Source organism: Bos indicus, chromosome 3 (genome assembly GCF_029378745.1).
Source record: "Bos indicus isolate NIAB-ARS_2022 breed Sahiwal x Tharparkar chromosome 3, NIAB-ARS_B.indTharparkar_mat_pri_1.0, whole genome shotgun sequence".
Taxonomy (NCBI): Eukaryota; Metazoa; Chordata; class Mammalia; order Artiodactyla; family Bovidae; genus Bos; species Bos indicus.
In genome coordinates, this window is record NC_091762.1 from 7,546,068 (window position 1) to 7,569,297 (window position 23,230).

General features: G+C 50.1%; 1 protein-coding gene across 4 annotated transcripts in view; it reads left to right on the forward strand.

Moving 5' to 3' along the window:
* OLFML2B (olfactomedin like 2B) overlaps window positions 1-23,230 on the forward strand; it is a 49,212-nt gene that overhangs the window by 18,689 nt on the left and 7,293 nt on the right. The window contains exons 4-6 of one of the 4 annotated variants that reach the window (XM_019987024.2): window positions 5,665-5,841; window positions 12,045-12,273; window positions 14,106-14,657. In XM_019987024.2, the coding sequence (XP_019842583.2) occupies window positions 5,665-5,841; window positions 12,045-12,273; window positions 14,106-14,657 (958 nt within the window). Of the gene's footprint in view, window positions 1-5,664; window positions 5,842-12,041; window positions 12,274-14,105; window positions 14,658-23,230 lie in introns of all 4 variants that reach the window. The other 3 variants (XM_019987017.2, XM_019987031.2, XM_019987028.2) reach the window with 3 other exon arrangements.

Genomic DNA, 23,230 nt, shown 5'->3' on the forward strand with positions numbered 1-23,230 from the left:
ACGCCTTAGCTCCCTTCCCCTTTCTACCTGCACATCTGCTACCAAGATCCTGAGAGTCCATCCCACCCCACCTTCGGGTCCACGTGTCCAAGCCCTGTTTCGTGCCTGGCATTGAGCTACATGTGCCTCTTCATTCATTCTCCAAACCAAGCCTGGGAGGCAGACATCATTATTCTGACCTCCTCTACCTGGGGCCTGGAGAGGTCCCATCCCTCACCTTAAGTGGTTACATAAAACCAGGTAGTGACTGCGGTGTGTATTTCATACCTGGTCTCCAGAGCCTGCACTTTGCCCACCGCCCCTCATCCCTGCTTCTGGGTGGGAGAACAAGACCACAGAGAACTGATGGAGCCTTGACCCTGGTCGTCTTTCCCTCAGGTCCCAACACTTTTGGCTGAAGCTGCCCCATGCTCTCACCCAGGCGTGCACATACGTGTCCCACAGCTGGACAAAGTCAGGATACGTCTGAACCCATGGAACAGCCCTTCCATCCACGTCCATTGCCCCAGCGTGCACATCTGGTAGTATTGGCCCTCCATGGCTCCTTCAAGCTGCCCTCTGACCAGCTGTGCTGCCAGGGCTGGCTGCCAGGGGCACCCCCAATTCCAGGGAAGCCTATACGTAGTTCCCCTTTCCCGGGGACCTGCCTAGTTTGCATACCTCCTCCTCTCGGCCACCTGTGCATCTGGCTGTGGTCAGAGCAGGACACCTGTCCCATCTGGCAAGGCGGGCTTGCTCTTAGAAGGTGCCCTCGATGCCCTACTGCCTGCCCCAGCACGTGGCCCTCCTTCTGGGAACACCTCTCGGCTCTTTGGCCTGAGTCCCATGACCCAGCTCCCAGAACTTCAGTCGTCCTGTCTGGCTGTGTCCTGCCTTCTGTGCCAGCCTTCTCTCTACCTACTCTTCTTCCCTCTTCCTCTCCCTCCTCACAGCACCAGGACCCTTGGCAGGGACGATGAGATGTGTTCACCCTGCAAGACGGGCACCCTTCCTGTTCTCTCTCCCACATTGCCAGTGCTATGCACAAGCCAAGTTGCACACACCATAAATGTCATAGTCACAGCTGTCCCAGAGGGGAAGAGCCAGAGGCATGAGGTCATGGGGTTCAGCCTTCTCCCAGGGCAGGATGGAGAGTATCCTGGGTAGGCAGCATCCCTGGTGCCTCCTGAGACATACCGAGCAAGAGCCTTGATATGAGGAAGGCAGAACCCCAGGGAGCAGTGGGGAGCCCTGCAAGGCCAGCATCGCTGGGGGAGAGGTGCCTGAGTCGGGGAGGGTGGCTAAGGAGGGGCATCTGCTGCTGCAGCCCTGGGGGACCCCAGCTGGCTTGGCCCAGCAGGCTGATGGGGTGAGGCTACCACCAGCCTGCTGTTTATTCAGGCGGCTGGTGGGCTTTGCTGTTCCCAGGAGGGAAATAAAAAATATTGCTTCTCTGGGGTCTCAGGGCCAGGCCTGTCTCAAACTCTCCTCTATGGAAACCGAGAATAATGGTCCCTCACTAAAACCAGAAAGTGGCTTGGGCATTTCTAAATCAGTGAGAACAGGGCCTTCCAGGGGTCTAGAAAACCCAAGGTCCAGAGGGCAGGGGCTAATTCCATGGGATTTTCCCTTTGCCTCACAGCGAGTGTGAGGGTCAGTGCTGACTCTGTCCAGGCGTTCAGGAATTGCGTGAGCTCTTGTTTTGCTAATACAGCTACTTAGGCCACACCACTGGGTCTGGGGTCCTGGGGCCACGGCTGGGCAGCAGAGGTGGACACGTTTCAGTCCCTTAGAGCTACGTCACTGACCTTCCCCATGAGTCAGAACCAGCCTCTGTCACATCACCCCGACTTGCTTTCTTCGTTGCACTTTTTACTAATTGATGGTTTCTTGTTGATTTCTTATTTATTGCTTACTTCCCTTCACGGAAGGTGGTTTTCATCAGAGCAGGATCCTTGCTCTGGCTTACCCTCCATGCCCAGGGCTGAACACATGAGTGCATTAATGAAGGAGTAGTGTATCGAACCCTGAACCTTCTGGGGCTTCACTCCACATCACAGGATGTGAGAATTATAGAAGATGCAAGGATGCTGCTCACTGCAGGTGCTTGTGGATGATCAGAAATGCTTGAATCCCATGAAGGCACCAGGAACTTCTCCTGTCAGCCCCGGGAAGAACCTGGCTCCTGTAAAATAGCCTTTCTGACACATTTGGGCCCCCTTTCCATCAGCTGTACCCCAAGCTCCCTATATTGAAGACAGTGCTTCTCAGACTTCAGTGTGTATGCAGACTGCCTGGGGATCTTGTTAAAACGCAGATTCTAATTCAGCAGGTCTGGGTCAAGTCGGAGCTTCTGCATTTCTTTCTTTTTTTTTTTCAAATCAAACTGCCTTTTATTTTTCAGGGACTCTTGCTCAGGTTAGTCTCCCCAAATCTTTATGCTTTACACAAATGTATTTCAATAAACACGCGCGCGCACACACACACACTCACTTTAGATTAGTAAAGCTTCCCATCACTATCTACCTTTCTCCCAAATCCTACAGTAAGAACAGAGCGTCCGCATTTCTAACAAGCTCCTGAGTGATGGAGTGATGCCTGTGTTGTTGGTCTCTTTGAGTAGTAGTTCTGTGGAACCCTAGACCAGGTCACAGGTGTGGAGCCCTCTGTTTTGTCTCAGGACAAAAATCTCTGGAACTGACCAAGTCCCATAGCAACTGTTGCCATGAGCCTCTGAATTTAAGCCAGCCAGTTTTCTGGCCCCATAGTAGGTAAACCTCCCACCCTATTACCTACCCTATAGCATCTTAACCAATCACCTAATGCCACCCTTCCAGTAGGAATCTTCTGTCTTGAGGCTATAAAAATTGGCTACCAGCCCAAGAAAGGGATTGGCTCTTCCTGGAGCCAGCCTCTGTTCCAAGAGCGTCTCCCACTCTAATAAGCTTTATTCTCCCTTCATTCTGCCTCATGTCTGGAAATTCTTTTCCAACCTGTGCATAGACCATGACAGTAACATTCTATGAAAAATAACAGCCACTTAGTATGTCCCATGCATTTTCCACATACGTTAACTCATTCTTCATTACAACCCACCAGGAGAGTGCTAGTGTTAACCCCATTTTACACATGGACAAATGAAGCACAGGGAGCTTAAGCAATTTGCCCAAGATAACAGGTCTAGCAGTAGCACCATTGAAATGTAAACTGAAAGGTTTCCTCCAGAATCCGTGCTCTTAACCGCTGCATTTGACTGACCCTGATAACACTTATCAGGAATGATAGACGTCCAGTAAAACCGCTCATTCCGGGCACTCTTGAAACAACCTCCTCTCAAGGGCTTTCGCTCTCACACTTAGTTCTGTGATATTTAGGGAGGCCGACTTGGCGTCAGCCCCACAGAACACATTGAGCCTTTCCAGTGCTCAGAATTTGGCGTGCGCTGAAATGCTGTAAGAATGGCATGGCCAGTGGTCTGGAGCCTGGTTAGTTTTAACAAGCACCTCGTGGGCTCCTCTGGGCAGCCCACGTAGAGCCACTGGAGCCACAGTGTCTGGGTGTCACAGTCTGCCTATACGCCCCCTAGGTCTGAGCCACCGTGGCATCCCTTTAGGCCAACAGCGGCGTCTTACCAGACTGCAGACTGTGCCTGGCGGGGTCTGAGCTTTTGCACATCTTGTACCTGTCTGTCAAAGAAAGATGGAAAGTGTACACGTCCTCTGTGTTTACATGGTTACTTCCTCTATCACCCTCATAAACAGGGCCCAAAGGAGAACGCCACATCTAAAAATTCAGATGCTCATGGAGACTGTGGAATGGGAGCCAGTGCTGGACAACATTAGATCTCAGTGCAGTAAACGTCTCTAAAAATAGCTAGAGATGAAAGGGTACCTCTAAGTCTGTTGACAGCTGCCCAAGATTCAAATCCCATTCAGCCTCACCTTCTCCAGGATGCTGCCTCTGATGCCTCTCGCCACCCCTCCCTTTGAACGCCTGTGTGGCATTTACAGAACCTGGCGTGGTTGGTCATCTTTTTCCTGCAGTGGGGAGCCTGTCTTCTCCACTGCAGTTGTCCCCCACGGAACCCACCCCCACCTCCCATCCCAGGACAGGAACACCAGAGGAATTAGAGGATTTCCTTCTGCCATACTGTACCCTAGACACACAGGAGGTGCTTACCAGTACTGGTTGGTAGAAAGGTAACTTTGGTCCTTGCTGGTACGAAGTACATCTGGAACATGGGTAATTCGCCAAGGAGGGGTCATTTAGGGAAACATTTTATGTGTGATTAGGAAAGTTTAAAGCCAGCCTCTCAATTTCCTATGTAAATAATGCTTTTTAAAGGGGAGCCATAAAAAAAGGGTGAAGGGGTGTCCCTGGGGGTCCAGTGGTTAAGAATACAGCTGCCGATGCTAGGTCACGGGTTTGGTTCCTGGTCTGGGAAGACCCCACATGCTGCAAGGCAACCAAGCCTGAGCACCACAACTACTGAAGCCCATGTGCGCAGAGCCCGTGCTCTGCAACAGGAGGAGCCACTACAGGGACAAGCTCGTGCACCACAGCTACTGAAGCCCATGTGCCCAGAGCCCGCGCTCTGCAACAGGAGGAGCCACTGCAGGGACAAGCTCGTGCACCACAGCTAGACAAGCCTCTCTCGCTGCAGCTAGAGAGAGCCCACCCACGGCAACGAAACCCAGCGCGGTCAAAAATAAATATGTAAACAAAAATAAATATGTAAATACTTTTAAAGGGTGAAATGTTGCCATTTGCAGCAACATGGATGCATCTGGAGAATATCAAACTAAGTCAGACAAAAACAAGTATGACATGAAATCACTTATGTGTAGAGTCTAAAAAACAATACAAAGGAATCTATATAAAAAACAGAAACAGATTCCCAGACATATTAAACAAACTTATGTTTACCCAAGGGGAGAGGCAGAGGGGATAAATTAGGAATACGGGATTAACAGACACAAACTCCTATACATGAAATAGATAAGCAATAAGGATTTACTGCACAGCACAGGGAACTCTATTCAATATCTTGTAATAACCTATAATGGAAAATAATCTGAAAAGATGTGTGTGTATATCACTGAATCACTTTGCTGTACACCTGAAACTAATACAATGTTGTAAATCAACTAGAATTCAATTAAAAAAAGATTTTTAAAAAGTGCTCGAAAGAATAGTTTGTTCTTATTAGAAAAGCAGATTAAGTAGATTTCTTTGACCACCTCTTTTTAAATTGCCTAGAAAATCCCTCTTTCATTAATTGAGACATTGGTTCACATGTGGGGAGATGCAAGCAAATGGAATTTTTCTGCAATGTTACTCATCACTGGTATGAGCATACTGTGTGCACAGGATGGAAAAATAGCAGGTGTCCCAGTAGCTCGGGGACATGACAGTATTATTATTAGGAAAGCCGTGGTGGTATTGGGAAGCATTTCCAGTCATGGACACACTGGAGCCAGGCTGCCCTGGAGATGCGACCTGAGTCCATGCGCTGGGCCTCAGCACAGGGCTGGACGCTCCTGAGGGCCCCTGTGCTTTCTGGTTGGTTTCTCAACCTACCTGTTGAGTCTCTGGGCTCGGAGCAGGAGATGGCTGCCAGCTCCCTCCTACTTGTCCTCAGAGCACTTTAAATGACTCCCTTTAAAAATTTTTCTCTCTTGCTAGGAAATATCTAAAAACCTCACCAAGGAAAATGAGCAGATCAGAGAGGACGTGGAAGAAATTCGAACTGAGATGAACAAGCGAGGCAAAGAGAACTGTTCCAATAACATCCTGGACAGCATTCCAGACATCCGCTCGGCCCTGCAGAGGGACGCGGCTGCAGCCTACACCCGTCCCGAGGTACAGCCCCGGCCTCCGGGAGCTCTGACCACAGCCCTCCGGAAAGTGTACGCCCACCCCCTCGCAGGTGCATGGAGCCTTCGGGCTCCAGCCTCCCACGGGCATGGTCTCATTCCATCTACTCAACTGTCCCATCAGTCTGACGGGGCAGAAGTGGACCCCATCACACTTAACACTGAAGCCCCGCAAGGTTCAGCCAGGGTTGAAGCCAGGACCCAGATCTGGGTCTCCTGGGTACCAGGCCTGTTCTTTGTATTATACTTCATCCTGCCGTTTTGAGCATCCCTTGCGTTTACAAGTTAGGTGGCTTGTCTGGGACCATCCTAGTTTACTCCTGCTGTCCTGGCATGATCGCTAATGACTCCTTCTGTCACTCTAGAAGAGTCCCAGTTTGGAAGCAGTCAGCTGTGTGGTCCTCCCCATTTGTAAGGGACTCTGTGAGTACTTCCATCATCCATCACACCGTACGGCCCTCACCCCAGCTCTAGAAGGCAGCCCGAGGCCGACATCAGTACCCTCACTTTGCAGAAGAGGAAGCAGGTCCAGGAACGCTCACGTTCCCCGTGGCTTAGCCGGAAAGTGGCGACAGGGGTCTCAGATCTCTGTCTCTGCCCACTCAGCAGTGTCTGGGTTGGTGCGATGAAATGAAACACTACCTAATGTGATTTGGGTGATGCCAGAGGGCCTACTTGCTTAAAAATACCTCCCCGTCTGATACCTGTTTCTTTTGTCTCTGCTTACCAAGTTATATGGGAGAAGGCAATGGCATCCCACTCCAGTACTGTCGCCCGGAAAATCCCATGGACGGAGGAGCCTGGTAGGCTGCAGTCCATAGGGTCGCTAGGAGTCGGACACAACTGAGTGACTTCACTTTCACTTTCCACTTTTCATGCATTGGAGAAGGAAATGGCAACCCACTCCAGTGTTCTTGCCTGGAGAATCCCATGGACGGAGAAGCCTGGTAGGCTGCAGTCCATGGAGTCGCACAGAGTCGGACACGACTGAAGCGACTTAGCAGCAGCAACCAAGTTATATTTATGTGCCAATAGTTATATATATTATTATTTATGTGTTATCTCCTAAATTGCTGCCTGTGAAACAGGAGCTAACCCTAAAAGAATAGAAGAGGAAACAGGTAAATTCTGGCAGCAGGACTTGCAGAGTGTGGATGCTCTCAGCAAGGCAGGTCTGGATAAAGTGTTATAAAAGGGGTCCCTGGCAAACACGGAATAGCGACAGCTAAGAAAGGTCTTGCTTACTTTTACTGGGCCACGGGTTGGTGGTGGACAGCAGAGCATGGATTTCAGGTGACCCATCGCGGGATCCCCTCAGCCTGGGGCAGGTGGGCAGAGTGTGGGTTGAGAGGGTCTGGGACAATGACAGCAAAGCCCTGAACTTGTGGCTCTATGTGCTGTGACATTGAAAAAGGCTGGGAAGTGTTGCTGCAAAGGATTTGTTGCCTGGGTTGTTAAGAATCAGGGTAAGAGAGGAAGTAAGGTTAGGCCTGCGGGCTTGGAACTCTTGAGCAAAGAAATTCCCCAAGTGGAGCCAAGCAGGCAGCAGCTGTGGGTTTGGGGAACCTTGAGCATGTGTTCCAAAGGCAAAAGAGCAGGCAGATTAGGACTTTGGAGACAAGAGGCCCTGAAGAGAGTCTGGTGCCTACACTCCACCCAATTTGTAACTTGAAATAAACCCATTTCCAAACCAGAAAATAAGTACAAGCAAGGCCAGTAATTTTCTGGCTTAGCCCACGATGACTCCATTGATGGTTTTTTGGAAATATCATATATCTTCAAAAATTATTTTTATTCTCATTTTCGGGTGTTCTCGACACGCCAGTGACTGAGCGTATGTTTAGTCTGCTTGGTGGGTCACCCCTGAGCAAGTCTGAACTTGTAAACCAAAGAGCCAGAGGACATTTGCACTTTAAAGGGAATTGGAGGCACCCTGGGTTCATCAGACCTGGGGCCCAGCGGCTCCTGTCACCGCCCGTGTGGCATCATCTGCCGGTCCAGCCGCTCAGTGGAATCAGGCGCTCCCCGACTTCAGTCCTCTCTGGCTCCAATTTCCCAGTCGACTGAGCTTGAGAATTCCATCAGTTGTCTTGATGACACATTATGTGGTATGTTCAGGATCCCAGCTCAGATTTCCTGAGGGTAAACAGCAAACCAAATCAAACACACCAAACTCTTTTTCTCCTTGCTCAGCAAACCTTGCTGCCTCCTGAAATCCCCATTCACACCCTGCTGAGGTTAGCACAATCCACCCAAACCAGGGTAGTGGTGGGGGTAGCCAGGGCCAGGGCAGGACCAGAAAGGGAGGCGAGGTGAAGGACACGAGGCTAGCATCTTTCTCTCCCTTTTCCTATCTCTTTAGTGAACCCCCTGTTGAAAAGGGGGTAAAGAGGGGTGTCTGGGTTTGGTTGTTATTTTCAAGGTTCTTATGGATTATGTCAGGGTTTTTTGGAATGGTGAATGGCACTTTGTTGGAGGCATCTTTCCAAGAAGGTCCATGCCTGGAGGGTTGGCAGGGGGCTCTGGGGGCTGGGTGGAGAGGTCAGGGTGGGATTGGGAACATGGAAACACCAGGAGTTGAAGTCATACAACAATTTAACAGAGAGAAGAAACAAAAACTCGGGGGCTGCTGCCGCCCCGTGCAGCCTGTCGCCAGCGAATCCAAGGAAATTATATGTTCTCTGGCAGAGGCTGTCCATGGTCTTGCTCCATCTCCTTGGCTGGGAGCGGGAACTGCAGTTCCCGCTCATCCCTAAAAGTCTGGAATTAAAGACAGTTCCTGGGGTTTGCCACGAAGAAATGACAACTTGCTTTTGCAATGCAGAGGGAAACCAAGGTCTGGCAATTAGATGGCCTGTGGCATCTGAGTTGAGGGCTGGGGCCTCTTGTCCGCCTCCCAGGCAGCTCTTTTCTATGGGAAATGAGGAATCCCCAAGTCTTCTGGACACCAGCCAGACCACGGCCCTGAGGGCTTTTTGGACGGCAGATGAGTTAGTCCTGTGGTGACAGCTGAGCACAGTGTAGCTATACCAAGGTGGATCACAGGCTCTGAAGGCAAGCAGCCCTGGGTTATTTAATAGCCTTATGACTTAATAAGAAGGAAGTGACAACCCACTCCAGTATTCTTGCCTGGAGAATCCCATGGACAGAGGAGCCAGGAGGGCTACAGTCCAATAGGGTTGCAGAGTCAGACATGACTGAAGTGGCTTAGCATGCACATACATGACTTAATAAGTGCTCTCTCACTTAATTGATTAACCTTCAACCAGATTGCTAAAGGACTCTGAACCTCTCTTTATTCATCTGTAAAATGTGGATAATAGTATCTATCTTGCCTCATTGTTTTAAGGGTTAAAAGGAATATGAAGGGACATGTCTGCCCATAACAGATGCTCAGTAAAATGCCACCACCACCAGCCAAGTATTCCCTGCACTTCTGGTGGCGGTCACCTCCCCAGCAAACCATGGCAAGTGGGGGAGGGGCAGTTAGCGGGAGTGAGGGCTGCCCAGGGCACACGTCTGCCTGCTTCTTCCAGGCAGCTCTCTGGCCCCAGCAAGGGGAGGCTGCTGGAAAGTGTCCTCTGTTTTCAAGGAGTGGGTCAGCATGGGGGAGTGAAGAACACACGTTTAGGAGCTTCCCTGTCTGCAGTGCCATCTGGATAAAGTCTTCTGTCACGGGAAAACCAGTACAGACCCGGGGTGTGGTGGGGAATGAGGGCTCCAGGTTTTCTCTAGGCCAGATTTTAAAGGTCAGAACAAGAATCTGATTTGTTTCTTCCTAGGCAGAGTGAAACCCACTCCAGTATTCTTGCCTGGAGAATCCCAGGGACGGGGGAGCCTGGTGGGCTGCCGTCTATGGGGTCGCACAGAGTCGGACACGACTGAAGCGACTTAGCAGCAGCAGCAGCAGCAGGCAGAGTGAAAGAGTTGGTCATGACAGCTGGGTCCCTGACAGCTGACGTTCAGGGAGCTCAAAGGTCCTGCTCTGCCTCTCAGGACTGAGCATCAAAGGGACAGAGGTTTTGTTTCCAAGTGGGCTGTGCTCTATGGGCACATTTTACCGAGGATTTAAGGGAGCTCACCCACCTCCTCCTGGCGAGAAGAAGAGCTTTCAGGGCTTCGGTGACTACAGGGAGTGACCTCTTCATAATTCAGCCATTCAAAGTCCTCATAGAGCAGAGGTGGGCCACGCCTCCCGTGGTCCGCGCTTGCTTTACTGATGGAGCCACTGGCCCTGTCTGGTGGCTCTGCACTGGAGCACAGCCGGCTCACAGGCCCTGTGTCCAAGCCCCTTTGTTTTCAAAAACGGGCCTGGGTGAGGGAATATGACTGGATGGACCTAGGCAGGGCCCAGGGACTCTGCCACACTGTGGACACAAGAGGTCAGTCCCCAGGATGAACGGACAGGATGGTCCTTCTGTGTGGCCATAACCATCGCAGAGGCCTTTTTTTGGTACCATCATTATGCCCAGGTCATAGGCTACCTACTGTAAAGCATCATTTGATTTGACAAAAATCCCAGTGGCAGTCACAAGTGTTGACAGTTCTTTGGGATTTTTTATGATTCAGAAATTCAGTCTAACAAATATTAAGGTACATATATCCAGGGGAATCAGAGACAGACAAGAGATTGTCTCTGCTCTTCCAATTGCTCATAGTTTACAGAGACAACGTTCTTAAGAAATTCCTGTGGAAGGCAAGATGGGAGAGGTATTATAATAGTATAGAGTTTTATCCATTAGGAGTTGTGTTCAGCTTTGAGTAAGAGACCAAAATATTGTGCATTAAACAATATAGGGGTTTGTTGTTCTGTTGTAAAAAGAGTCATGGAGACAGGTGGCCCAGGGCTGGTACAGTTAGCTGCGAGATGTCATTAGTGATGTCCATCTTCAAAATCCCCTCATGGTCACAAGATGACTGCTCAGCTCCAGCCATCCTGCCCACATTCTCCTGGCCAGAGAAATGAGGAAAAGTGCAAATGATGCCTTCCAGCTGAGTCAGCCCCATGTTTTAAGGAACTTTTCCAAAAGCTCTTCCCACCAACTTCTACTTCTACTTTAACAGCCAGAACTTAGTCCCAGGACCACTCCCACAAAACCAGTTTCTCATTAAGTTAGGAAAAAAGGAGAGTGTTTGGATAGTCACTTAGAAGTCTCTGCTGCAAAGTAAGGATTGGGAAAGAAAGATGAATTCTAAATGAAAAGGTTTAGGAGTATTTCCTTGGGGTCCTGAGATTTTAGCCAGGCCTTGAAAAGTGGGTAGATTTCAATAAATGGCTATATGGGGGGAAGGGAATGGCTTCCAGACAGAGAAAACAATCTGAGCAAAGACCCAGCACTTCGGGAGAGCCAAGCAGTTCAGGAGTCACCCAAGTGCCTGGAATACCAAGGGTGGGGAGGCTGGGGGTGGAGCAAGAGAGAAGGCTGAGCTGGGTCAAGTCACTTTGAGTTCTCAGTGCCAGGTCAAGGACTTTGGACTTTATTCTGGATGCATTAGGGAGGGCTTGGGGCAGTTTGTGCCAAGAGCACAAGTAAAAGCAGTCATGCCTTATCCTGAGCTGTGCATCTTAGCCCTCAGCCTTCTTGTGCCGGCATTCCCTGGTGGCTCAGATGGTAAGGAATCTGCCTACAATGAAGGAGACCCAGGTTTCATCCCTGGGTCGGGAAGATCCCCTGGGAAAGGGAATGGCAACCCACTCTAGTAATCTTGCCTGGAAAATCCCATGGAGAGAAGAGCCTGGCGGGCTACAGTTTATGGGGTCACAAAGAGTCACACACGACTGCGTGACTAACACACTTCATGTTCCAACTACATAGATTTACTACAAACAACTGCGTGAGATCTGAGGCACCCAGCATCTCTAGGCCAGAGCTGAGAGGACAGCTGCACTCTCTGGGAAGTATAGCATGTAGGTTAGAGTCAGAGTCTAGAGTCAGACTGCCTGGGTTCAAATCCTGCCTCTACCACTTCCCTGCTCTGGGACCTTGGGTGATTTACATAACCTCTCTGTGCCTCAATTTCCCAATTTGTAAATGGGAATGATTAAAAATGGTTCATACCTCATGGGGCTGACGACAAGATGAACAGTGCCTGGTTTAGGAAGTGCTTTTAGGATTAGCTGTTGTGACTAGGATGGCCTTGACTCCAGCACTGCCTCTTGTGACCTTCCCTTGTGTCCCCTCTGAGGAGCAGTATGAAGAGAGGTTTCTGCAGGAAGAAACTGTGTCCCAACAGATCAAATCCATCAAGCTCCTGCAGACGCGGCCACTGGCTCCACCAGAGGTGGTGAAGCCACAGCGACCCCTGCAGAGACAGGTCCACCTGAGGGGCCGGCCAGCCTCCAGGCCCACCGTAATCCGGGGCATCACCTACTACAAAGCCAAGGACCCCGAGGAGGAGAATGACATTGAAGAGCATCGTGAGTTGGGGTCCGCAGGGCAGCCCCCCAGAGGCAGGGCAGGGAGGGAGTCACCCTTTGCACTCTGGAGGGGCACTTCCTGTAAGCCACACCTGCCTTCGGCAGTTTGATTACTACAGTGGCCCCGAAGAGCCAGCCTGGTTACCTGAGATTTACCTGCAGTTACAAATTACCCAGAGTTCTTACTGCCTTTCCTCACAGCTTGCTGAGCACCCTGGGGGCAAGTCACTTGCCTTCTCTGGGCTTGCAGAGGACCACAGGGCAGAGCGTGGCTGAGCCGGAAGGGGCCTCTGTGCCCTCCCCATTCTCAGACGTGCACACTGAGGCATGGAGGGGTGACCCACTCAGAGACACAAAGAGGCTTCTCCTGCCTGCTTTTTCTAGGGGGACCCTGGGCTTCTTGACCTAGACTCTAGCACCTACTCTTCCATCTCTTTCCTTCTTACTCTTTCACAGAAAATAGATACTCCTTTTCACCTCATCTTTATCTTGTTTCCCCTACACTTCCTCTTCCTGGGCTCTTCCCTGCCACCGGCCCCTCCTTTTCTTCTATCTATCCCTGCCCAGCACCCCAGGAGGCCTAGCTTTTCCCCTCTCCCTGCTATGTCACTTCCTCTCATCTGGTCCCCCTCAGCTGCCTCCTGATAGATTCTGCTCCCCCAGGTGCTGGCATAATCAGTTTGCCCATTTCTAACTGTGTAACGTTTTAATTTATTGACTTGTGGGGTTCCCTGGTGGTCTAGTGATTAGGATTTGGTGATTTCACTCCTGTGGCCCAGGTTCAATCCCTTGTCGGGGAACTGAGATCCCACAAGCCTCTCTACATGGCCAAAATAAATAATGGATTTGTGGGGTTTTTATATTCTGGGACAAATCCTTTGTATTGCAGATATTAATATTTTATTTCTGCCCATGGCTTGTACCTTTAGTTCTTTAATGATGTTTTTGATGAGCAGGTAAAATCCAGTTGACCAGTTATGTCTTTTGTGGTTAGATCTCTTTGTGTCCTAAGAAAACACTCCATCTTAGTATTCCTTTTCTGCTCAAAACCCTGGAGACTCCCCCATTTCATGCAGGATAAAAACTGAAGTCCAAACACAGCAGCCAAGCCCTCCATGACCTGGCTGTGTTCCCTCTGACCTCTGCCCACCTCACTGCTCCTCAGCCTCAGCAGATGTGTTCCGGCCCCAGGGCCTTTGCACTGCTGCTATTTCTCCCTGAATACTCCTCCCCGTCACCTGCTCGGTTACCTCCCTTCAAGCCACTGCTCCTCTCTTCATCCCACTGAGTCTCATCTTGACCACTTTATCCATGACTGCAAGGTTCCCATCCCCCCCTTCCCCTCACCCTACTAGACTTTTCCTCACAACACCTTCAAGGAGACAATCTGTCTAATGTTTGGCGTCTCCACCACTAGATAGAAACTCTGTGAAGGCTCATTGTTGTTTGTGCTCCATTGATAACTACTGAGTGAGTGACTAACTTCCTCCCAGGTTTTGTAGCCCTTGGCTGCGGTTCCTGGGTGGTGGGTGGAGGCAGACTGTTCAGAGAGACCCTCCAGGAAATGTGTCCATCTGTGCTCCTTTCACCTTCTTCTTCTAAATCCCACCTGGGCTCCACTTTGAATCAGAGTATCCTATGGCTGGTTCATGATGTATGGCCAAAACCATCACAATATTGTAAAGTAATTATCCTCAATTAAAATTAATTTTAAAAAATAAAAAAAATAATAAATCAGGGTATCATGCTGATGAAAGAAACCCTCATTAATCTGCCACACACCACATGTTGCTGACTCCTGAGTCACAAACGAACCTGTGTTTGTTTCCCAGAAGACGAATTTTTCAGTGGTGAACACGGAATGGATTTGCTAATTGAAGATCAGCTTCTGAGACACAACCAGCTGCTGACCAGCGCCACCCGGAGGCCAGCAGCCACCAGGCGCAGCGCCGCTGTGACAGCTGATGCCGGCACCACCAGCGCTGGCACTCCGACCACAGCCCTGCCCTCTGCCCAGCTGCCCGCCTCCACTGCAGCGCCCAGCACCCCTGACCCTGCAGTCTCTGCCTCAGTCGAACAATTCTCAACACCGCTCCCGACGACCTCAGTGTCTCCAGATCCCACGGAGGAGGCAGTCCCTACACCTTTTACTCAGGTACCAGCTACCACTGTGGCCCACACAGCCACCCAGCAACCGCCAGCCTCAGCTCCTCCGTCAGCGGCCCCTGAGGATGCCTTTGTGGAGGCGACGCACACAGCCCCAGTGCCTCCGCCTCCAGTCAGGACAGACTCACCAGGGAAAGATTCTACTGCCAGACAGGACACCGTTCCCCCTGGCCCCACCCTGAGCCCCGAGGAAGAAGATGACATACGGAACGTCATAGGTGAGTCCATTCCGCCTGGCTTGGGTCTCCTGCTCAAGTAAAAGGCTGAGCCCGGAAATAGCTTGAAAGGAGAGGGGGAGTCAGATGCTCCAACTGCTTCATAAAGAAAGGCAAGTGGAGTTGCTCCTTGGGCAACGATCAGTTTTAACATCTAGGGTCTATATTCACAATGTACCAGTGACAAGAGTAGAAAACTCCTTTCTAAAATAAATTAGTGGAGCTAAGATCTCAGCTTCATTAATAAGTTTTATAAACATTTGTCAAATGCTGGTGTACTAGGCTTTGTGATGGGTGTTGGATATTTGGTTATTTAGTGATGACTATGTTTTCAGCTGGAGAAGGCAATGGCACCCCACTCCAGTACTCTTGCCTGGAAAATCCCATGGACAGAGGAGCCTGGGAGGCTGAAGTCCATGGGGTTGTTGAGATTCGGACACGACTGAGCGGCTTCACTTTCACTTTCCACTTTCATACATTGGAGAAGGAAATGGCAACCCACTCCAGTGTTCTTGCCTGGAGAATCCCAGGGATGGGGGAGCCTGGTGGGCTGCCGTCTATGGGGTCGCACAGGGTCGGACACGACTGAAGCGATGCAGCAGCAGCAGCAACACGTTTTCAGCAGGATGTTTACCAGGCCATGAACTAACAAGAGATTCTTATGTGTGTGTAGGCGGGGGGATCCCAGAATATTAAAAGAGGGAACAGGGAAATAGTGAGCCCCAGGGAACAAATCTCATTAGCTCCTGGCCTTAGAAAGCATGGGAACATCATGGCATCGTGTGATAAATGATGTAACAGAGGAGTGGAGAGACAGGGGCAGAGGGAGCAGCAGATTGCCTGGCAGCTAAGAAGGCTGGGAAAGCTTTTCTAAGAAGGTATCCTTTGAGCTGAGTTTTGAAGGATGAACAGGAGTTTGCTAAGTGGAAAAGGAAAGTATTCTGACTGGGTAGGTCTAAATGAGCAGGGTGTGTTCCAGAAACAGAGAATGTAGCCTGTTCTGTGCCTGGGCGCTCCATGGCCATAAGATGACTCTGGGAACAGTGAAACGTGAAAGTGTGTGTGTGTCTATGTATGTTTCCGTGGGCGGAGGCGGGGTGAGGGGGAAGTGGGACTTGCCACAGATGGCTTTTTCAAAAAGACTTAAACATTAAGTCACCATCAACACTGAAAAATAACACTATTGAATAGTAATTTCATTAAAAATATACTTGATTTGACAGATGCGATTTGCCTTATACCTTTCTTTCCCTTCTTCCCATTTTCAGCCCCCTTGGCATCCTCTTTTCCAGTTCCTCCTCAGGATAAAGTGCCAGCCATGCCAGACAGATGGTGGTAGGGGTACCTACCAGCAGCCAGATGCCTGGTTGTAGCCTAGTCCCCACTGCGGAGAGCTGTGTGACCTTAGCCAAATCTCTGCCCTTCTGCAGGTCTCAGAAATTAGAAATTTACTAAAGATTGCTGCCTCAATTGGGAATCCCTAATAGCTCAGTTGGTAAAGAATCTGCCTGCAATGCAGGAGACCCTGGTTTGATTCCTGGGTCGGGAAGATCCACTGGAGAAGGGATAGGCTACCCTCTCCAGTATTCTTGGGCTTCCCTTGTAGCTCAGCTGGTAAAGAAAGTTTCCTCAGTTATATCCTGTAGTAAGTGTATCAGGCCGTGATATAGCAAGGAATTCTTATTGGGTGAAAAAAAACCCCAGAGTAATAACAAGGAAATAGCCAGTCACATGGACCCCAGGGCAAAATCTCACGAACCTTGGCCAGGAGGAAGCTAAGCAAGAAGACAGTTCTTGAGCCACAGAGGTTGGGGTGGGAGGAAAGAATGTTTTTCTTTTCGTCCCTTTCACTGTCACAGTGGGAGCAAGCAGACCCCAGAGTAGAAGATTCATTTCTTACCGCGTGGAGAAATCAGTTCTGAAGCTGTGGGTCTTGCTCAATTTCTGCAGAATGCCCCAGAGTCTGAGCAAAGGGTCCACTTCCACACTGGCTCTGGGCAGCCTTGACCTTGCTCATGGGTCCACAGACCCTGAGCCTAGCACCCCATCTCCCCACTGCCACAGGAGTGTACTCCCCAGGGTCCCCATACCTCTACCACTCAGGTGACAGGGACAGTTCCTCCAGAAACTTAGCCAGCTGCCCACCACTATCTCTCCACAGACGGGTGGAATACAGGCCGCAGGTAGGTCCACACTCCTTGTATGTCCCCAGGGATGGTGATTGCCTGGCTGGAAACTCTTCCCTTGGTGACTTCCTAGCCAGTAGGAGAGGGGCTTCCCTGGAGGCTCAGATAGTATAGAGTCTGCCTGTAATGCAGGAGACCTGAGTTTGATCCCTGGGTTGGGAAGATCCCCTGGAGAAGGGAATGGCTACCCACTCCAGTATCCTTGCCTGGAGAATCCCATGGAGAAAGGAGCCTGGTTGACCACAGTCCATAGGGTTGCAGAGTCAGACACGACTAAGCGACTCACACTTTCACTTCCAGCCAGTGAGTTCTCCACTGTCTCCACAACCCACCTGCCTCCCCTGGGTGTCGCCACCCGCGAGCTTTTCCGATGTGCATCTTTCTGGAGTTCTTAGGTCTCAGGACTCCACCTCCTTCGTTAGCCTGACTGAGATGCCGATGCCCAGACAAGAGAAACCCTGTGTCCTGGAAGTTGTTTACCTGGTAGAGGAGCAGGAGACGGGATACACTTTCTCTTGTGCTTCACTATTCTGTTCGACCAGAAGCACATTGTCACAGAGGGGCTTCCCTGGTGGCTCAGTGGAAAAGAACCCGCTTGCCAATGCAGGAGATACAGGAGACAATTCCTGGGTTGGGAAGATCCCCTGGGGAAGGAAATGGCAACCCACTCCAGTATTCTTGCCTGGGGACTCCCACAGACAGAGGAGCCTGGCGGACTAGAGTCCATGGGGTGGCAAGTGTCGGACACAACTGAGCACCTATACAACAGAGGATGTCAGTTCAGTTCAGTTCAGTCGCTCAGTCGTGTCCGACTCTTTGCAACCCCGTGAATCACAGCACGCCAGGCCTCCATGTCCATCACCAACTCCCGGAGTTCACTCAGACTCACGTCCATCGAGTCAGTGATGCCATCCAGCCATCTCATCCTCTGTCATCCCCTTCTCCTCCTGCTCCCAATCCCTCCTAGCATCAGAGTCTTTTCCAATGAGTCAACTCTTCGCATGAGGTGGCCAAAGTACTGGAGTTTAAGCTTTAGCATCATTCCTTCCAAAGAAATCCCAGGGCTGACCTCCTTCAGAATGGACTGGTTGGATCTCCTTGCAGTCCAAGGGACTCTCAAGAGTCTTCTCCAACACCACAGTTCAAAAGCACCAATTCTTCGGCGCTCAGCCTTCTTCACAGTCCAACTCTCACATCCATACATGACTACAGGAAAAACCATAGCCTTGACTAGACAAACCTTTGTTGGCAAAGTAATGTCTCTGCTTTTGAATATGCTATCTAGGTTGGTCATAACATTAAAAGAGGATGTCAGCTTCTGCTTAAAGACTGGCCTGTGGGATTTTTCAAAAGAGCTGGGGTTCTTTTTTTCTAAGTTTTATTTTATATTGGAATATAGTTGATTAACAATGTTATGTTAGTTTCAGGTGTGCAGCAAAGTGATTCAGTTATACATATATTGATACCAATTCGTATTCAAATTCTTTTCCCATTTAGGTTATTACAGAATATTGAGCAGAGTTCCCTGTACTATGCAGTAGGTCCTTGTTAGTTATCTGTTTTAAGTACAGCAGTGTATAAATATCCAGTGAACTCAGGGAGTTGGTGATGGACAGGGAGGCCTGGCGTGCTGCGATTCATGGGGTCGCAAAGAGTCGGACACGACTGAGCGACTGATCTGATCTGATCTGATCTGATACATATCCCAAACTCCCTAATTGTCCCTTCCCCTCAACCTTTCTCCTGATAAATTCATTCTCTGTGACTGTGTTTCTGTTTTGTAAATAAGTTCATTTGTATCATTTTTATTTAGATTTCGATATTTGTCTTCTCTGACTTATTCCACTTCGTATGGTAAACTCCAGGTCCAGCCATGTCGCTGCAAATGGCATTATTTCATTCTTTCTAACAGCTGAGTATTACTCCATTGTATATATGGGCCACATCTTCTTTATCCATCTGTCTTACACAGAGGATGTCAGCTTCTGCTTAAAGACTGGCCTGTAGGGTTTTTTTTTTTCAGAAGATCTGGGATTCTTGTCTCTTGTATCTACTGTGGGAAAAAACACAGGGACACGGACACAGATATAAGTGCTTCTTCAAATGCCAAGGGGTGAAAAGAGGGGGTGGCACAGAGAGAAGGCAGGTGGAGTCTTGGCAGGTTTTCTCAGGAATCATTTCCAATCGCGTATTGCTGCCACATGCTTCTCTCAGGCTGCTGTTAGTGTGGATGGGATTTCTTTTCTGGAACCTTCTTAGCACACTTCCTGCCTGCCTGTGCCTGGCCAAGTAAGACTATATGTAGCCTTCAGTTAAATAAGAATCATTTGTCTGAAACTAACACACGCCACTGACTTGCTACCTACAAAAGGTTGTTTGCTGTTTAATGAGCCTGGCAATTTCGAGTTTGAGCTGTTTGAGTGGTTTTAAACAGGCTGCTTTTAGAAGGACCATCCTATCCTGTGGTTTCCAAACCTGGTTTTGTGATGCCCAAAAATGTCCACCAGTTTCCCCAGGGGAATTGTAAAACGCTCAGAAAAATTCCGAAAACAAACGAATTAGAATTAACTTTTGGCCAAAGCATAGCTGCTTGAGGACAAGAGAGGAAAAACACCATCAGTGATGGGAGCCGGGTTCCGGGAGGGAGGAAAGGGGACTGGTCACCATCCTTGGTGGTGTGGGGAGCTCTGGTCAGGCTGCCACAGAGGATGAGAACACGGGTGCCCCATGGCCGTGGCTTTGCAGAGTCCCAGACCTTAAGGGCTGTGATGCGCGTTGTAGGAGAGGCTGGTGTGGGGCAGAGAGGGGAGTGGGGAGGAGCGAAGAGGACAGTCGGGATGACAGCAATACCAGAGCCTGCCTCATGGCTGAACCTAGAAATGTGATCCCATGAAGACCACCTCTTCCACAAAGTAACTGGCCGTAACAACCCCCGAGGCCTGGCTGGCCACAGTGGCAGTGGGCACGAGACGGCCTGAGTAAGTGGCACCGACACGGGCAGGGCAGTGCTGACCGGAGCCTCCACAGCACCCAGACTCAGTACCAAGGACTGTCCCGTCGGCGGCCCAGAGTCTCTTGACAGGCACCTTTCCCAGCCCCAGCTCCACAGACACACTCCGCTCTCACTGTGCTGATCAGCTCATCAGGCCCCTGAAACCACAAGGAGCCTCTGTCAGAACACAGAGGCCGCTGGCCCTAGAAAGACAAATATAAAGTGGAGTGGCTCCTTGTAAATGGGTAAGGAAGAGTCTGTGCCTGTCTACAAGGATACAGGCCACTCCTAATTCACCCAGCCCTCGCCAGGCTGGCTGGGAAAGGGCCTGCACTCTGGCCACTTCCACGGAGGTGTCACCAGGAGGGGCTACAGGGACTAGAGTGGACAGGTCTGGCAAGGTATGTGGTCCAGGGGAGGCTGTCTCTGGTTCTGACTGTGAGCCCCATCTCCAGGTGTGGTCACCAGGGCAGAGCTGACAGCGTGAGCCTCTGCAGGGGTGTTGAAGGGCACCCACGGTGCTGGCACAGACCAGGAGAGGTAGGGGAGAGGGCCTGATGATGAAGGGAGTAAGACATGAGGACTTAGATCTAAAGGTGTTAGAGAAGGTTCTAAGCAGAGGAGCACACTCACATTTGTCAGTACTGAGTTGAAGGACAGTACTGAGTGCTGGCGCTGTAGGTGTTGATCCTACAAAAGCAGGTGAGGCAGGGTCCCCGACCTGGAGTTGTGCACAAGCTCGTATATGGGACCCAGAAACACAGTTTCAGTTCAGATGATGGGTGGCGTTTAGCCGTTCATTCATGTCTGACTCTTTGTGATCCCATGGACTGTAGACCGCCAGGCTCTTCTGTCCATGGGATTCTCCAGACAAGAAAACTGGAGAGGGTTGCCATTTCCTCCTCCAGGCGATCTTCCCAACACAGGGATGGAACCCACATCTCCTGTGGCTCCTGCATTGGCAGGTAAATTCTTTACCACTGAGCCACCTGGCAAACCCAATTTCAACTGAGGGTGGTGAGCAGATGCATAGAGTGCTTTGCGGTCAGAGGGACTCTCCTCTGGAAAGAGAAGTTGACCTAGCTGTCTTGAGGGATGAGGCAAAACCAGCCAGGAAGGACGGTGGCATTGCAATAAGAAGGACCAGAGTCAACAAGAGCCCCAGCAGTGAACCAGTTTAGTTAGGGCTGACTACACATTTTGTTGAGCCCATTGCAAAGTGAAAACATGGAGCCCCAGTTCAAAAAGCAAGATGGAAATTGCCATTGAAGATAGTGAATATAAAGCTGTTTCCTTTCTTCTCTGATGTCTCTCTCTCATTCACTTGGTTTTTTTCTTTGCTACTTCATGCCATTGTAAGAAATACTTTTTTAAAAACTTAAATAACTGGCGTGAATTTTATCATTCTTGTTTATATTGTGCACTACCAGTTTTCAATGCAAAGATAAGATCATTTAACTCACGTGTGGAGTCCACCAAGATGATACAGTTTGTTTTTCATGGCTCCTATGTTCCTGTGTAATTTGTTCTTAGCAGCCCAGTGAAAATACTGCACACGACAAACTCATCTGTTTCTCTTCTTGATATGCTCACAGTCTACCCCCACTCCCTACATTTGGCTCCCTGAATAAAAGAAAAGGAACTGTGAGTTGCCCTATCTTTCCCTCTTCTATAACATTTTCAGCATGAGTTATTGTCTACTCCAAGGAAATAACACAAGTAAGAAAGAATATACTGGGATTACTTGGTTATTTGTGGTTCCTAGCATACCGCTGCCTTCTTTCTGCATTCGAGGTTCTGTTTAGGATGGCAGGTGTGGCCTCTGGGGCTGCAATGCCCGGCGCACTCAGTCACAGGGACAACACACCTGCCTTATCTTCACTCTGAGTCTCACCGTAACCCCACAAGCAGTGGGCCCACCGGTGTCCCCTGCACGCAAGTGGGCCACAGGAAGGTGGACACATGTACTGTGTCCTCTGCTCATGCACATGCCCAGTTGTCCTATTAGATTCTAACTATAAAATAAAAATCCAAACTAAAATGATTAAGAATTACAAGATGGCCATAGCAGAGCTTTGAAAAGGTGATTGCCCGGTTCACATGTCCATGAAGCTACCTCCAGGCACGGCACCATGGGCTGTATGAGCAGTTAGGTATGGGCAAGAGATCTCAAAGCTGGCAACCCGAGGGCCAAATGCGCCCCCAAGATGTCTTGTCAGCCTTAAACTTGAATGCCTTTAGGTCGGCTGCTCTTCCAATCCACTCCAGTCTCTGTTGTTACAAATCCTCTCATACTCAGCCTGCTTCACCCATTTCCATCACACCTGGCCCCTAGAGGCATTTGAGTTTGAGAACTCTGATTGAGGGGAGATGGCAAGAAGTGATGGCATTGAAGGAGGGGCTGATGCACTGGGATAGGACCTAGGGCTTCCTGCAGCAGTTGATGATGGTGAGTGAAGGGTTTAAGCAGCAAGGCAGCTCAGGACTTCTGGGCACAGGGGTTGGATGGGTTAGAAGGGGTTAGAGACGAGCCATAGAAACCACCGTCGTAACTGGAGTGATCCAGGCAAGGGACCGTGAGGTCTAAGCTAAGCACAGAGGTGGAATGGAAGAGCTGAGAAGTGAAGAGGGGGGAGACGGCGACCAATGGGGCCATGCGTAGAGGAGAGGTGGACAGCAAGGAGAACCAAGATTCCCGGCTTGGTGAATGGTGCGCCGTGCCTTTCTCCCGGACAGAAGTATAGGAGGAACAGGCTGTGAACTGAAGCAAATGAATTCCTTTTTGAATCCATTAAGGAGTCCGGAGGACACTCAGGAGGGAAGTGTCTCATAACAGGGTGGCCACCTGGCACTCAGAAACAAAGTCTGGGCTGAGTGAGAGCCAAGTGTGCCCGGGGAATACAGAAGAAAAAGAGGAAGACGAGGGGCTGAAACTGGGGCTCTGAGAGATGACATCTGAAAGGCGGGCAGAAAAGAGAACCAGCCAAAGACAGCCTGACCTGGACGGCAAGTGGGAACCAGGAGAGAGGGGTAGGAAAACCGAGTGTGTGAAGAGGGTGGGTGCACAAGACAGGCTTGACTCGGATAAAAGGGCCAGAGAGCATCCCCAGTGGACGCTGCGCAAGCATTTAAGGCAGCCATCGGGGAGGGGCAGAGGAGTGTGTTGGGGCTGCTCCACCCTGTAGTGGAGGCCTGCCACGTGACAGCCACAGCTGGGAGCCCTAGAGGGCAGAGGGGCCTCTTGTGTGCTGACTTCTTTTTGTTAGATGGCAAGATTGAGCAGCTTGATGTGCTGAGAGGAAAAGCCCCTACAGACCCTGGGAACCTTTTTTTTGTTGTTAACCTATAAACATTTTAGAAGATAATACATATAATAGATAAGGCAAGATATCCTTTAG